Source organism: Morone saxatilis, unplaced genomic scaffold (genome assembly GCF_004916995.1).
Source record: "Morone saxatilis isolate NCDOM2014 unplaced genomic scaffold, NCSU_SB_2.0 Contig14, whole genome shotgun sequence".
Lineage (NCBI taxonomy): Eukaryota > Metazoa > Chordata > Actinopteri > Moronidae > Morone > Morone saxatilis.
This window is the reverse complement of record NW_023339696.1, coordinates 6,260,341-6,274,293: the sequence shown is the minus strand read 5'-3', so window position 1 is coordinate 6,274,293 and position 13,953 is coordinate 6,260,341. Positions and strand designations below refer to the sequence as shown.

Here is a 13,953-nt window from a genome sequence, read left to right as displayed (position 1 = left end):
ACTGGAGACAGACAGAGTGTGACACACGGTAGGGAAATGAGCGAAGCAGTTAACCATCATGCAAGAATTCAACAATAGACAGGTAGTGTAACATGAGAGTGATTTGGGACTTGCTGTCCTCTTCTTGCTGTCCAAAGTGATAATGGTCTACAAGTCCCAGATGACAAAACTAGTAAAGAGAGATAATGATACACAGAGACACATTAACAGAGAAAGCAAGAGAGAGAGAAAGAGAGAAGGAGTAATAACAACTGTGTCAGAATGTAATACTGCAATGTTAAAACAGCCAGATACAAATGTTTGCTTTTAAACCAACCAGACCACCTACCACTGAACACTCATCCTCTTCATTAAATAAATAGATATAAATAAATAGAACATAAACAGATTTATAAGGATTTTACTTTCAGATCAATTACCTTGGTTGTGTGTGTGTTTGAATGTGTCATACAGCTAAAATGTGTCCAATACTTGAACATGGTCAAGCTCTGTCCCCTTTAATATGCAGATTATCCAACAGGCAGACCACCTACCAGCCTACATTTATTTCCAACAGACAGCCTGTAAATGTAGCAATCGAGAAAATATATCCCCTCATTCTCATGTTATATATCTAAGCCTGTATTTCTGCTGCACGTACTAATATCTCTCCGTGGTCAGGTCAGCCTTGACTCACTGAGTTGACTGGGCCAATTTTCTGCTGTGAATGATGGAAGTTCATTGGTATTAAAACTGTCTGCCCATGAGTAAGTCACTGTGAACCAGCTGAATGCTGACACGGGGAATCGACAATGGGTAATTGCAGGTAATTGGGGATTATTATTTCTTGTTTCATAAATGATATTTATGGCTATTATTTCAACATTGAGGTCAACATGACTTCTGGAGGGTTTGAATATTGGCATTGGGATGTTACTTTTCTTCATTACAAATCTGTTATGCTGTTGAGCTATCTTTCACTAATGTATTGTAAAAACATTTACATCGAGTACATATTGATTGACCATAGCTAATAGCAATCTAAAGACTCATAAACACATAACATAACTTCTTTTTCCTAACAGTATTCCGGTAATAATCAGGTTAGATGGGAATAAGATAACACAGTCATTGGTCTGCAGGTCCTTTTATTAAAAGGAAAGAAAAAAGGAAAGAAATATTAGTTGCTGCAAGTTAATTAGGTAACCTTCTGAGCCTTCTGTTCTCAAAACTATTCAGACAATTACCACAAAACAAATTATTACAAAACGTATTTGGACAGATTTGATCAAATGCGAATATGCAGACCTTATTAATAGCTCATGCTTCCCAGTTACCTGATAACACAAATTCCTAATCTTATCCAATTAGCCATTAAACTATCTCTTGCCACTCTACCTGCAAATAAAACAACTGTAAGCCGTGTTACCAAATAAATACCAACACAGGCAGACAGTTTCTGAACCACTGTTTGGTGTGACAAAGAGTAACTGCTAATGAACAAGACTCTCCTCTGCTGGGCTTTAATATATCATAGTTTCAGGCACCAGCCCTGGCCAACATCTCAACTCTGCTGAACATGCATCATTAATTTGACATTTTCTTTGCCAAAAATCATGGCCCGCTGTTCTCTTCTGCAGCTTTTCCCTCCTTCTCTTTCTCTCTGTGGAGACGTATGGCATCAGTCAAAATGACCTAAGGTGTGGCAAACAGCCAAACTGAATGTGTAGTAAACCTACCTGTCATCTAAATTAATTTTAAGAATGCTGATGAAATCCGTTTAGGCTGGCTGTCTTTGAAGTACATACTGTAAGAGTGGGGGAGATGAAAAATACAAGGCCAAAAACACTGTGTGCAGTAACTCTTATAGAAAGTAAACTTGCCCTTTCTCCGGAGAAATTTGCAGTGATAATGGACGAGATTACCGACAAAATGGGAAAACGGCCATGGAGAAATGCCCAGGCCAGGAGCGTATTAAATCTTTAAGAAACATACCTACAGCGCTTGTTATCTTCAGGTTCCCTTAGGGCAAACAGTTGGCATTAAGAGCTGATTTTGGGAACGATGATCCCAAAGGGCAGATAGAGGGAAGGAAAAAGGCTCCTTGTTCATGTACATAGTTCCTATATTAAGGCTGCATAATATAATATCATTTTGAAGGTATTTATCTAAACTGCAAGCTGTGTTTTCAGCTGAATGTTAGTTTATACGTTTAAGCTCAGCATAATAACCTTGCAACACAAAGTCGAGAGTATAACTGCCTTGTGACTTTATCCAACTAACTTTTTATTACTTACTTATCCAGTGAAATATCTCAATATCTACTTGATGGATTGGCACAAAACTTTGTACAGATATTTATGGTTACCAGATGATGTCTACTACTGACTGTTAATCCCCTGCCTTTTCCTCTAGTGCCTCCATGAAGTTGATGTTTGTGGTTTTGAGTGAAAAATCTCCACCAACACTTGATAACAAAATACATGTACAAATAATGTTCTCAATCTGTATTTAGTGCTAATTAGAAAACGTTAGCATGCTAAACTAAAATGGCGATCGTGGTAAACATTATACCTGCTTAGCATCAACATGTTCACATTAATATTAAGAGCATGGTACCCTGCTGATGTTGATGGCTGTAGATGTTTAGTCTTCGGTGTTTTCTAGTCATTATTTGAGTTTATCTGACGAACTTAGTTTGTGTTCTCTCTCCAGAGACTAAAGAGTCTAAAACTCTCTAAGCAAACATATTGGCACTGGTAAAGCACAGCAGAAAATGGATTTCATTACTTCTTCAGAGACAATGTTGTGCTGCTGCATCATCTTGGCTACTGTTATCCAATTTAATAGAAATCTGATATATAATCTAAGAAGATGAAATTTTAACTGTGGAGAGCAGTGCAAAGCAGGTATGTAGGTGATCCTACCTGTTGTCAACAGTAGTTTTTAGGATATTGATGAACTCCTGGTAGCCAGGGAACTTTGATGTGACAATGGAGAAGATGTGCCAGTCGTATTCCTCCATGATGTTCAGCATCAGCAAAGCCTCCTGCTGGATGGAGGCCCCGAACTGAAAGAATGTTGACTTCACATCCTGATAAAAGAGAACAGGAGAGAGGGATGGAGGGGGGAGGAAAATGGAGGAAATGGAGGATAAAGGGAGGGGAAGAAGAGATTTAGTTGAAGATTTATTTGTATTTTTGTCTCACTTTCCTTATTAGTCGACCAGCTAATTCAAACTGCATCTCAGAAATATCAATCAACAACAGAGCATTTAAACTTTGGCACTATATGAGTACACACACAGACACACAGAGATACACACTCACACACATAGATTGAGAGTAATAAGCTTCTCGGAGAGGAAATATATGGATGAGAGGCTCAGAACAATTCAATTAAGCCCAAATTGGATTGGTGCGGTACAGGCAGGCTGCCGAACTCTGTGGGCCTGGTTCTGTGGAACGAGGGTTACGTTCACTCTAAGTCACACATATCCACTCCATTAAACCTGACTCAGAATCATTTTCCACTTAATTCAGCCAAACTGAGACATGAGCTTGGACAGAGCAGACAAGCAGTATTACAGGTGGACAAATTAACTCATTTATGTTGGAGGCTTCGTTTTAAATGATTCATTATGGTGAGGCCTATGAAAATTAGGTGAAATTATTAAAAATAAATTGTAATAAATAGGGAGGACATCACAAAATGTGAGCTTTACTTTACTTTGTCTTTCGCTGTTTGTTGCATGATTTCTTTGTGTGTGTGTGGATTTCTGTTGCCTTGAAATGTCAAGGAGTTCACACATGGCTTATCTTGACACCACTTGTCTTTGGCACTCTAATTATGATAGACTTGCAGGTTGGTGTGTGTGCATGTCTTCTGCGTGTGTGCGTATGTGCGAAGCTGTAACCTGACAGCTAGGGGGGAAAAAAACGAGGGCTTAGAGACACAGAACAAAAGGTTGGAGTGAGAAATATGAGACAGAATGAAGGGAAATAGATTCTGCCCGGTGTCACTTTGTAAGATCACACCTGCTCTCAAAATGAACAAATGCACACCATGCACTCACACACACTGACACACACAAATGAACAGACTACATACACACTGCCTGCAGCTTGCATCTACAGGAATCTATCCACAGTGTGACTAAACTTAAAAAAAAGACAGAGTTGGTGAGTGTGATGAAGTAGCAACCGTAATGCTAGAAGCTCCTTTGTAATGTATTGCTGTCTAGCAGTAGCCTCAATCCTATAGTACAGCCTGCAAAAGATAAGTTTAAAACACATCTTGGAGAGGCCTTTTGTCTACAGAAAGGTGAAAAAGAACAAATGATAAAACTTGGATACAATTTTCAGTTGTAACTGTGGACTTATTGTGGAACTTAAAAACACACATTTCCTTCTGCATAGTATTTTGAGTCTCACTGAGTTCTAACACACAGTTGTGGAAAGTGCTCTGACCCTGCCCACCTTGGTAAAACACTGTACAGGGAACAGCTTGCAAGCCACTTTGGGTAGACAATTTACGCCGCACAGCACCAGTCACACATCTAATGCTCCACTCTCTGCACGACGCACCCTTTGCACTTTGGTGAATTCTTCCTTGCTCACTGCAAATATCTTTTCAATCCTCATCAGTGCTGCTCCCTTAGCATTTAAATTAGCCCTGCCTCAGGCATCCACCTGTAGGCTCTGATACTAGTCTGCCATGAGTTGTCTGAGCTTAAGTCTGTTTCATTGAGAAATCTGTGGAAATGTCAACTAAAAACTTAAACATGTTTTATGCTAATAGGATACTTTCAGTACATTGATTCAGACAGTATTGACACATGTAATGTCAAGATAAAGATATGCCTTTGTCTGTTTTCTATGAAACATAACTAATTTTTCTTTTTTCTTTCTATAAACCCATAAAACACCATCATAGACCAATACCGAAGAAAAGGCATATTTAAAAAATCCTTTATCTCCATTTCCACAAAAAAGTGGTATCAACAATTTTTAATACACTTTTATTAACTGATAATACAAAACATTCCAATTATATAATTCCAATTAAATTCCAATTTTATTAGATTTTTTTTAAAATATTTTTCTTCTTAGTCATTTACAGAGTAGTACTCTACTGGTCAACTGGTCTGTTACAGCTCTTTTCCCATAGACAGATACACTTCTAAGACACAGAGTAGATCTAACACATCTGAGTGAAGAGGGCATTGGGGAAATGAAAATAGACTGAGTGTAGTGGATTGTATTTGTTACCATATCAGTGCACTGTATGTAATTTCATCTCTGCATGCATGACCTAGCATTTCCTTTTCCACTGTGTTGATAGCCTCTGAATAATGTGGGTATTCACTGTTTGCATTATTTGTGTGAGTGTGGGTGTGTGTCTCTTTCCCCCTATATATGAAGACTCTTGAGTGCTCTTTAGTGGTATTGTATCTGTATGTGAGGTTGGTTTACTCGATACTCAGACTCAAGTGCTCTTCAGAGCGTCTCTGTGTAGCCCTGTGTGTGCGTGTGTGTGTGTTCTAATGGGGTAGAAACTGAAGCAATGCTTGAGCATGGTGGGACAGGAGGGAGGTCATGCTATAAGACGTGTCACTTCTTGTCTTCATCACAGCAACGGCCGGTACTGCCACACTTTGCTGCAATATACAGAGGGGCTGTGGCGACCACGGGGCTCATGAAATACATAGAACAGAATAAGTGGGCAGATGTATATGTAACTATGTAATAGTGTTTTTAAAGTGTGTTCACAAGAACTGACATCTACACCTGCCACCTGTCAACAAAACAGTTGTGTCATACGTTTCCTCCGATTTTATTGATTAAGGTTTTAGAAAAATCTGTATTTGGTTGTGTTTTCTCTATTCTCAGCATTTCTTTGTCCAATTTTTCCTTAATATGCTTGCATTTTGTCTAGGGCTGCCTCTAAAGATTTTCTTAGTCGACGATTAATTTTATTAAATAAAGCCAATAGATGTAGCACGTTTATGATATTAAGATTATTGAAATAGATAGATTTTAACAGCCACCTGGTAAATGCTAACGGGAAGCGGTTATAAAAGTAAAGTTGTGTTAAATAAAATATTGCTGCAGAAAATCATACCGAAGTATGTGGCTATGACAACTAATAGATCCTTTCACTGTGCTCTTTTGCTGGGAGACGCAAGTGGCTTGCAGTAAAATAGGCGATACTTCGACCCTCTAGTGAAGCGTCGCTGCAGAGACGGTTGTCTTAGGCCGTGTGTGACCACTCTAATTTGTTAACATGTGCACCGAAATAAAAATCACACGGGCGGTGGAAACTACCTGTTGAACACTTTTCATCGATTAACGATTAAGTTGACGATTAAATAGACTAAATAGTGTCTATTTTTGCATGTTTTCTTAACTTGCAGTGCATTAAGCTCTCAGGGCCAAATGTCAAAATCACAAAATTTTGAGATGGATGGTTTTCACTGGGAAAGCGACAATATATTTATACCAACAACATTTATGAAAAATGTATTTAAAGCTAACAGTGGCTATGAAGGATCTCAACAGAATTCTGTTTCAATATCATTCTGTCAATGTTTCTTACGTCTGTGTGTATGAATGTGTGTGTTTGTATGAATGTGTCTTTGTCTGCTTGTGTGCCATGGGGATTCAAGCTCCAGGCACCCCAGGGGAGGAAGCCAAAATCTACCATGGAACAAAATGGAAATCTTGCTTTTACCAAAATAATTGCTCTTCTCTGGTCTCAAATGAGACTGGGCACGTGCCTGCGCTCATTTGTGCCGGCCAAATGATGTCTCTTTATTTTCACAGGCTCTCATCATATCAAACCTTAACAGAACCCAAATGGACCAGAGAGATTTGGTTCAGGTTGGGCTGAATATACTCATTTTACAGGTTTCAGTATTCTGTCTCAAAAAGGGGCAGTTTAAGCTGGCCTAACCTATAATTGCGAGACCACAGGTACCTCTTTTGAACAGTTGACTGAAGAATACTCTGAAGGACAACAGTGACAACAAAGAGCTAAAAAAAATCTCACTCCTTTATTTTCCCCTTTATTATATTTGATATTTTTAATTGTACATTTTATTATTGCTCAATACATTACATTTTCACTTTCTTTATTTTTTGTTATGCAGTTGAGAGTGAGAGAGAGAGGCAATGAGACACAAAGGTAGAACACCTATGTAAAATACCAGATGGAACGAAAATAAAACAGCATCCGAAAAGGCGACTGTGATAAAGAATTAGCGGCAAAAACATTTGGGCAAATTAGCCAGAGAGTGGCAGGGAGAAAAAGACATGAAATTAGAGAGACCAAGAGGGAGGAAATGCGGTTGCAGAAAAGAGGAAAGATGGGTAGAGTGATGGAGAAGAGACTGAGTGACTAAGCAGCGTATGATTGTTTCTAATTGGGACAGCTCACAATCCGTGACATCAGAAAACAGCCAATCATATCCTCTCATTTCACCCTTGTCAAGTGTGACATGTCTCTTCTTTTCCACTCACACCTTCAGCTACACATAAAAACACACACGCATGTACACAAACACAGTCTGTCATTCACAGCTCTTTCCCTCTTGCTCTGTCTGTCACATTCACAGTCTTCCACTCTCAAATTTCCCATTCTGTTGAAAACACACAAACAGGCATACACACACAACCACAATGACGCACATACGAAAACGTGCACATGCCCCGTAGGGCAGGACAGTGTGTCTAAGTTGAGATAGAGGGGAGTTATAAATAGTAGTCCTCATATCCTCTGCTGCTGATAGCATCATGCACTGTCTAGTCTGATGACACACACGTGTACAAAAAAAATAAATCTCACACACTCACACACACAAACAGATGAGTGTCTAGTAAACTGAGTTTGTGAGGTACACACTCGCCAAGATAAAGGCCTGATAGTACACAGGCACGCCAAAACCTGCATATATTGTCATATATATCCACGTATCACTTAAATCTGTCACAGATATCTGCCGGGTTTAACGGCTCCACTGTGTCCACTGGCGGAGAAACATACCAAAATGACAAAAATTCCTCGGTGGCCAGTTACTAAATATAAACAGACAGGCATAAAAATAGCTTCAGCAAAACAAAAGAGCTGAAATCTCTGTGGAAACAAACTAAAATGCCAAGTAGACAACACATATAAACCACACAGATAGAGTCACTATAGGCAAAACCACAAAAATGATCCCCATGTCAGAAGCTTAATGATAAATTAACTGATTACTGTACACAGTATATGCACTGCTTTTACCTGACTGTGGTTATAATCATAAAAATTGGCCAATGCAAAAGAAGCAGCAGAAAGCAAGACTCACCAACAATGAGATTTTGTTAGTTTATATCACATTTTATGGCTGTTGGAAAAGAAATCATATAAACTTCAAAAAGCTATATTCTGCCGCTTGTGGTGAAAAGCTGCCCGTGTATTGTTGGGTCCTAAGTGCTAAATGTGACATATGCACATTCTTTGTAGAGTATCATATATATTAAAATACATCTTTACAGTTTGGACAAAACTATCCTTTTGAAAATATATTGTAGGGATTTCTTAATAATCTTGCAGTTAGGCCAAAAAACAGGTGTGTCTGTGGAGATGGGTTGGCACTGATACAATAACCCAGCTCCACAGATAGACTGGTGCCAAACAGATCCACTGAGTGTAGAAAATGTATACACACATTCCAAATGTACAAAAAGTGACAACTTCTTCTGCCTCCCACCATGTATTGGAGACGAAAAAGGCAGACAAATAACAGGCAAGACAATTAGGAAAGTGGAAACGTTGCTGAAACTAGTGCGGCTTAATGGTTGGATGTATCCCAAATTTAAAAAATGAGGATTTAAACCACATTTACAGTTTTCCAATGCATATTCTCTATGTTTGCCAAATGAGAAAGACATAATTAAACTGACAATTTTCAGCAGGAGGAAATGATATTATCACCTATATTAAGAGAAAGTGAACATGGCACACTATTGGCACCAAGACCATTATGTTATTTCCAACAAGTAATGATCCCTTTTTTAATATCCTCTGTCAAATCCAGCCAGTGGAGATATCGATAAACTTAGAAGAAATTGTTTAAAGAAAGATTTCTAATTAATAAAAATAGGTACGACTCATAATTAGAAAGATGACAAAAGACTTCAAATTGACAAAGAAATTAGACAGGACATCCTCATCTCATCTAACGTCTTTTAACTTCTTACCAGTAATGGTAACAAAAACTTTATTTATACAGCACCTTTCAAAACGAGACTCCGCTTTGCCAGGCTTCAAGCTATGCGCCTGTGTCCAAACCACAGTGGTTCTGGCAGCTACCGCATGAATTATGGGCTAGGTGTGTGTGACGACGTGTGTGAGAAGTGAATATTTGCTCGAAAACAACAGTGGTGGCTGTTTAAGAGGTTAGCATAGATGCCGATAGCATCGGTTATATCGGCGCAGAAGAGCAAAGAACGGCACTGAAGGTTTTTCTCGATGGAAAAGATGTTTTCGCTCTTCTCCCGACTGGCTTTAGCAAGAGTTTGACTATGTCATATGGTTCATTGTTCTGGTTAGTCAAAGTTTGCCTGTGATAGACGGTGACAGACAGATGGTTCATCCAATCACCTGCAGAGTATTTTTGAAAGTGCCTGCCCTTTTAAAAATAGAAGACTGCAATGCAACGTTTTGTGCGTTTAAACGTTATTATGATTATGACAAAATAAAACCTAAGCCTTTGGTCAGATACTGCAAGTTTTCTTTCCCTGTACTTACTGGGTAGTTTCTGATTGTAAAAATCAAAACACAAACAGGCACAAACATGGACAGACAAATTATGCACATCATGTTCACACAGCTTTTCCACTGTTCATGTGAAAACTTTATCACTTGGTAATTGGTTTTCTCTCAAACTGAAGCATTCATGTACAGGCTTCTATGTGGGTTGAGAAAACCTTCTCAACTCATTGGTTTATGTTTGCCATTAAAACCAATTTGATAACGTGAACCTGATGGCATCAAGCCAAAACAATGTTAGGTAGGCCTAAACATCATATGGAAGAGAACCTGCACACAAAAATGCATGCAATTGCACAAACCTGCTGTATACAAAAAGCCAGTCTCCTTATGTTTTTCCTTTCCCTCTCATAATGACCAGAGGGAAAAATCATTGCACTAACAACATTGCTTTGGTAGTTTCTTTTACTTACAGCACATTATGTGCATTTACTGCAGTCCCCTGTAAATGGCTCTGACAGACTCTTATGAAACTGTGGAAGTTTATACAGTCTTTACTAGATTACAGTGTTTTAAAACAATGAGCAGATCTAGTGATGGCACTATGAATATGAGTGTGTGTTCCTTAATTGTGTTTGTGTGTGTATGTGTTCAATGGGTGCGAATAAACTGCCTGGTGTGAACAGAGGAGAGTAGATATCCTTTTGTTTGTGTTGGGTAGTAATTATAGGGAAACAGTAGCTTTCAACTACAATAGAAACTACACACACACACACGCACACACCTACACACACACACACACATGCACGCACACAGATTATTAACCAAGGCTGTATTTGACGTCATAGAAGAATATTTTGGGCGTGAATACAGTCCATTTTAGTAGATAACACACACAGAGGGAGGAAGAGATCTATTCAAAGTTTATCACACAGTAGCAGTGTCTGTTTGTACGCGTGTGTGTGAGAGTGTATGTGTGTTATTGCTGTGGTTCCTCTGTCAGGACTTTTTAACAAGCAGCCGAGTCCCCACGGGGAAACACTGACAAAATAACATCATCCCTCTCTCTCTGTCTCTATCTTTGTCTCTCTGTGTTTGCCCTCTTCTCCCACTCACTCTATTCTCTAATAAGTCCAATATCTTCCTCTCTGTGTCTTCCTTTCTTTTCGTTAACTCTCTGTCCAGGGGCTCTGTCTTTTCTCGCCTCCCTCTATCCATCTTGCCCTCTCCCACCCACTCCCTATCTCTTCTAATAAGGCCAATATTCTGCTACACTCCTCTGGGATATAACCTTACACATAAACTGGAATAGCTGTTATTAGTGCTGGGAGTATAACTTCACAGTTTACTAAAAAAGAAAAAAAAAACAAATGGAATGGTTTAAATGCTTAAATTGATGATTGGCCCCAAATTATTCAGTTCTTTATAGTTTATTTCCACTATGACTAGTTATTATGATGTGGTCTGTCAGATTATATTTAGATGTAACACAGTGGCTACAAACCTAAGGGTCAGGACATCCACAAGGGGTCAAAAGATAAATCTGAGGGGTCTATGGATGATTAACAGGAAAGAAAAGCAGGAAAATAAAATTTTCTACACATAGTCATGCTTTTTCTGCTTATGTTTCTCTTGTTTTTTTCTTGAGGATTGCTGGATTCAGTGATTTGCAACTGGCCAACTGGTATAATTTTCCACAACTGGTGACAAGTGGTTACATAGGGGTTATAACAAGGTGAGGAATACTGCTGTAATTTCTATTTAAACCACACTGGTAATCTGATAAATTCCTCCATAGCACTGCTTGTTATTTATATTATTATTATGCCTGCTTTCACTAGACTTTGGCATATTGTGCATTTCACACCTGTCACATGCACAGAAATTGTTGGTATCATCATTATATCCTCCACAGTCACAATAAAGAAATCATTATGAAAATTATCATCACTGTCAATATTGCCATCATTAACAACCATAACCATCATAATTATTCTCTGTATTTTAGCTGTCCTACCTATCATGCTTTCCTAATTTCATCCTTTTCCTTCCTTCCTGCAGCTCTCCTTCCAAGTTTTGTCCTTATCTTCTGCTTGTTGTCCCTTTTTTGGCTACCTTTACTACCCTCCTTCCTTCTTTCCTTCCTTTTTATGTATCCTTCAATTATCCTCTCCCACTTCCATAGTGTTGTTTCTCTCCATCTGCACTACCTCACACTTTGGCAGGCTTTTGAATGAACACAAAAGAGAGAAAGAAAAAATCCCGCTGGATGAGTAGAGGTGCTAATCACAATAAAATAGGACTTTGAATTAGGAGTCACAGCCCGATCCTCAACACGGTGCTTTATTGAATACATAAGAAATATTTCGACAAGAAACCTCTTTGTCAGGATTACTTTTTGAAACATGTTTTCTTTTCAAAGTATTGAATAAAGTAATCCTGTATGGAAGCACTCAGTGTGCAGCCGCCTTAAAGGGTTTTAAAGAAATGAAGCGTTTAAGATGAGAGTTCAGTGCAAGGCAACAGGATGTAGAGAGATGAAATCGTGAACCTAATCTAAGGAGCTGTTTATTTAGAGATATAATGCACGAGAAAGAAGCGTATACAGTTCAGACACACACACACAAACATGCACATTACTAATGAACATAAAGTCACGACTAACCCGCACGCACTTATAGATGATGTATGTGTGGTCACACCGTGATGTTTGTGCACACACACGCATACATTCACTCTCTGCTCAAAGTAAAAGGGATTTATAAGTCTTGTGTGTCTGTGTGTGTATCTGTGCCAGAGGGCTGTGTATCATACCGAGTTCATTCCAAAGACACAAACAACATAATATAAACCTCAGCTCAAACAGAATGGAACAACACCCACTGCCCAGGAAAAACAAGAAAATCAAAGGCCTCAAAGGCCAGATTTACACAGGAACAAAACACCTAGACCTACATTTATGGAGTCGTAAAGCAGCCCAGAAGAATGGCTGAGGTGACGTGAGGGAGAATGAGCGCTGGTGTGAAATAATTTTTATCTTAGTATCATGTTTTCAGGAACAACATCAGAGAAGCTTAGCTGAAGCTCCTGCACAGCACAGCAATGAGGGGCTGGTTTTTCAGTTGGCATACATTTGCGGGAAAAATAAGAAAAGACAGCAATCCCAAAAAGATTAATGAAAAGGAATTAAAGGCGGAAAATATTACCTCAGTTCAATGCAAATTAATTTAGTCAGGTCAACGCCACCGCAAATATTTTGATGTGGAGCAGATTGCCTGGACCAGTGCTGAGCATTCTGTTCCAAATTTAAACTTGAGATGACAATTTTGTTTACTCAGAGTTCACTGGAGGCTGAATCTAATTATTTTTCTGATAACACAGAGTTTTTTTTTTAAAACAGTTTTAATGTGTGCTATTACTGTGTCATCATGATATCACACTGTGAACATTTTCAGCTCATTTGAGTAAACCTGGCCACCTTTTGCTTGTAGCTATATCTGCTTGCACAAACTGAGCAAATTGTGCAAAGTGTGACTCACCTCACAGAGTTTTGCTCAACCAGCCCTCCTCCTCAGATGATGAGAGGGTTTTGCTATTGGGTGGTTAATAATTTGAAAATCATCCAGTGATATCCACACTTTAAAAAGCAGGTTGACAGGGTTGTCTAGTCAGAAAGGTTTTCAACTACAACCTACAAACTATAATTGAGAAAACTTAAAACAATTTTCTGTGAGACGAATAGTTTGATATTAATAGTAATAAAGTAATAGTAATAGTTCGAGTATATATATATATATATATATATATCAATGATGTATAAAAATTAGTAAATGCTTTATTGGCTACTGCCAATGTTAAAATGAATTACTTACTTCTATGCTATAAACATTCTCTTTTTATACATTTAGTATATTCAAGTAAAAAGCTTTCTCCCTCATTTTAGTCACTAAATATGTAGCCAGAAAGTAAGACATATTACAGTACAAAGGACATGCCATCTCTACTCTGACATACAACTATGTGGGGGCAAATCAATACTGCATAATGTGCTGATAGTCTCCCGACAGAGATGCACCAGTCAGCTGTTATGGTCATCACTAACTACATTGGCAGTGTCACTAATTCATCACTGCCACTGACAGACAGACACTGACACCGAGCAGGGGATGGAACAAACCAGGGTGGGTGGGAGGGATGGATGGGCCGGTGGGAAGATAAATG

The 13,953-nt window shown here is 38.6% G+C and overlaps 1 protein-coding gene across 1 annotated transcript in view; it reads right to left on the bottom strand.

Moving 5' to 3' along the window:
- Nucleotides 1-13,953, bottom strand: part of grin2aa (glutamate receptor, ionotropic, N-methyl D-aspartate 2A, a) — a 124,079-nt gene that overhangs the window by 40,970 nt on the left and 69,156 nt on the right. The window contains exon 2 of the mRNA XM_035654997.1: nt 2,907-3,073. Within this exon, the coding sequence (XP_035510890.1) occupies nt 2,907-3,073 (167 nt within the window). The remainder of the gene's footprint in view (nt 1-2,906; nt 3,074-13,953) is intronic.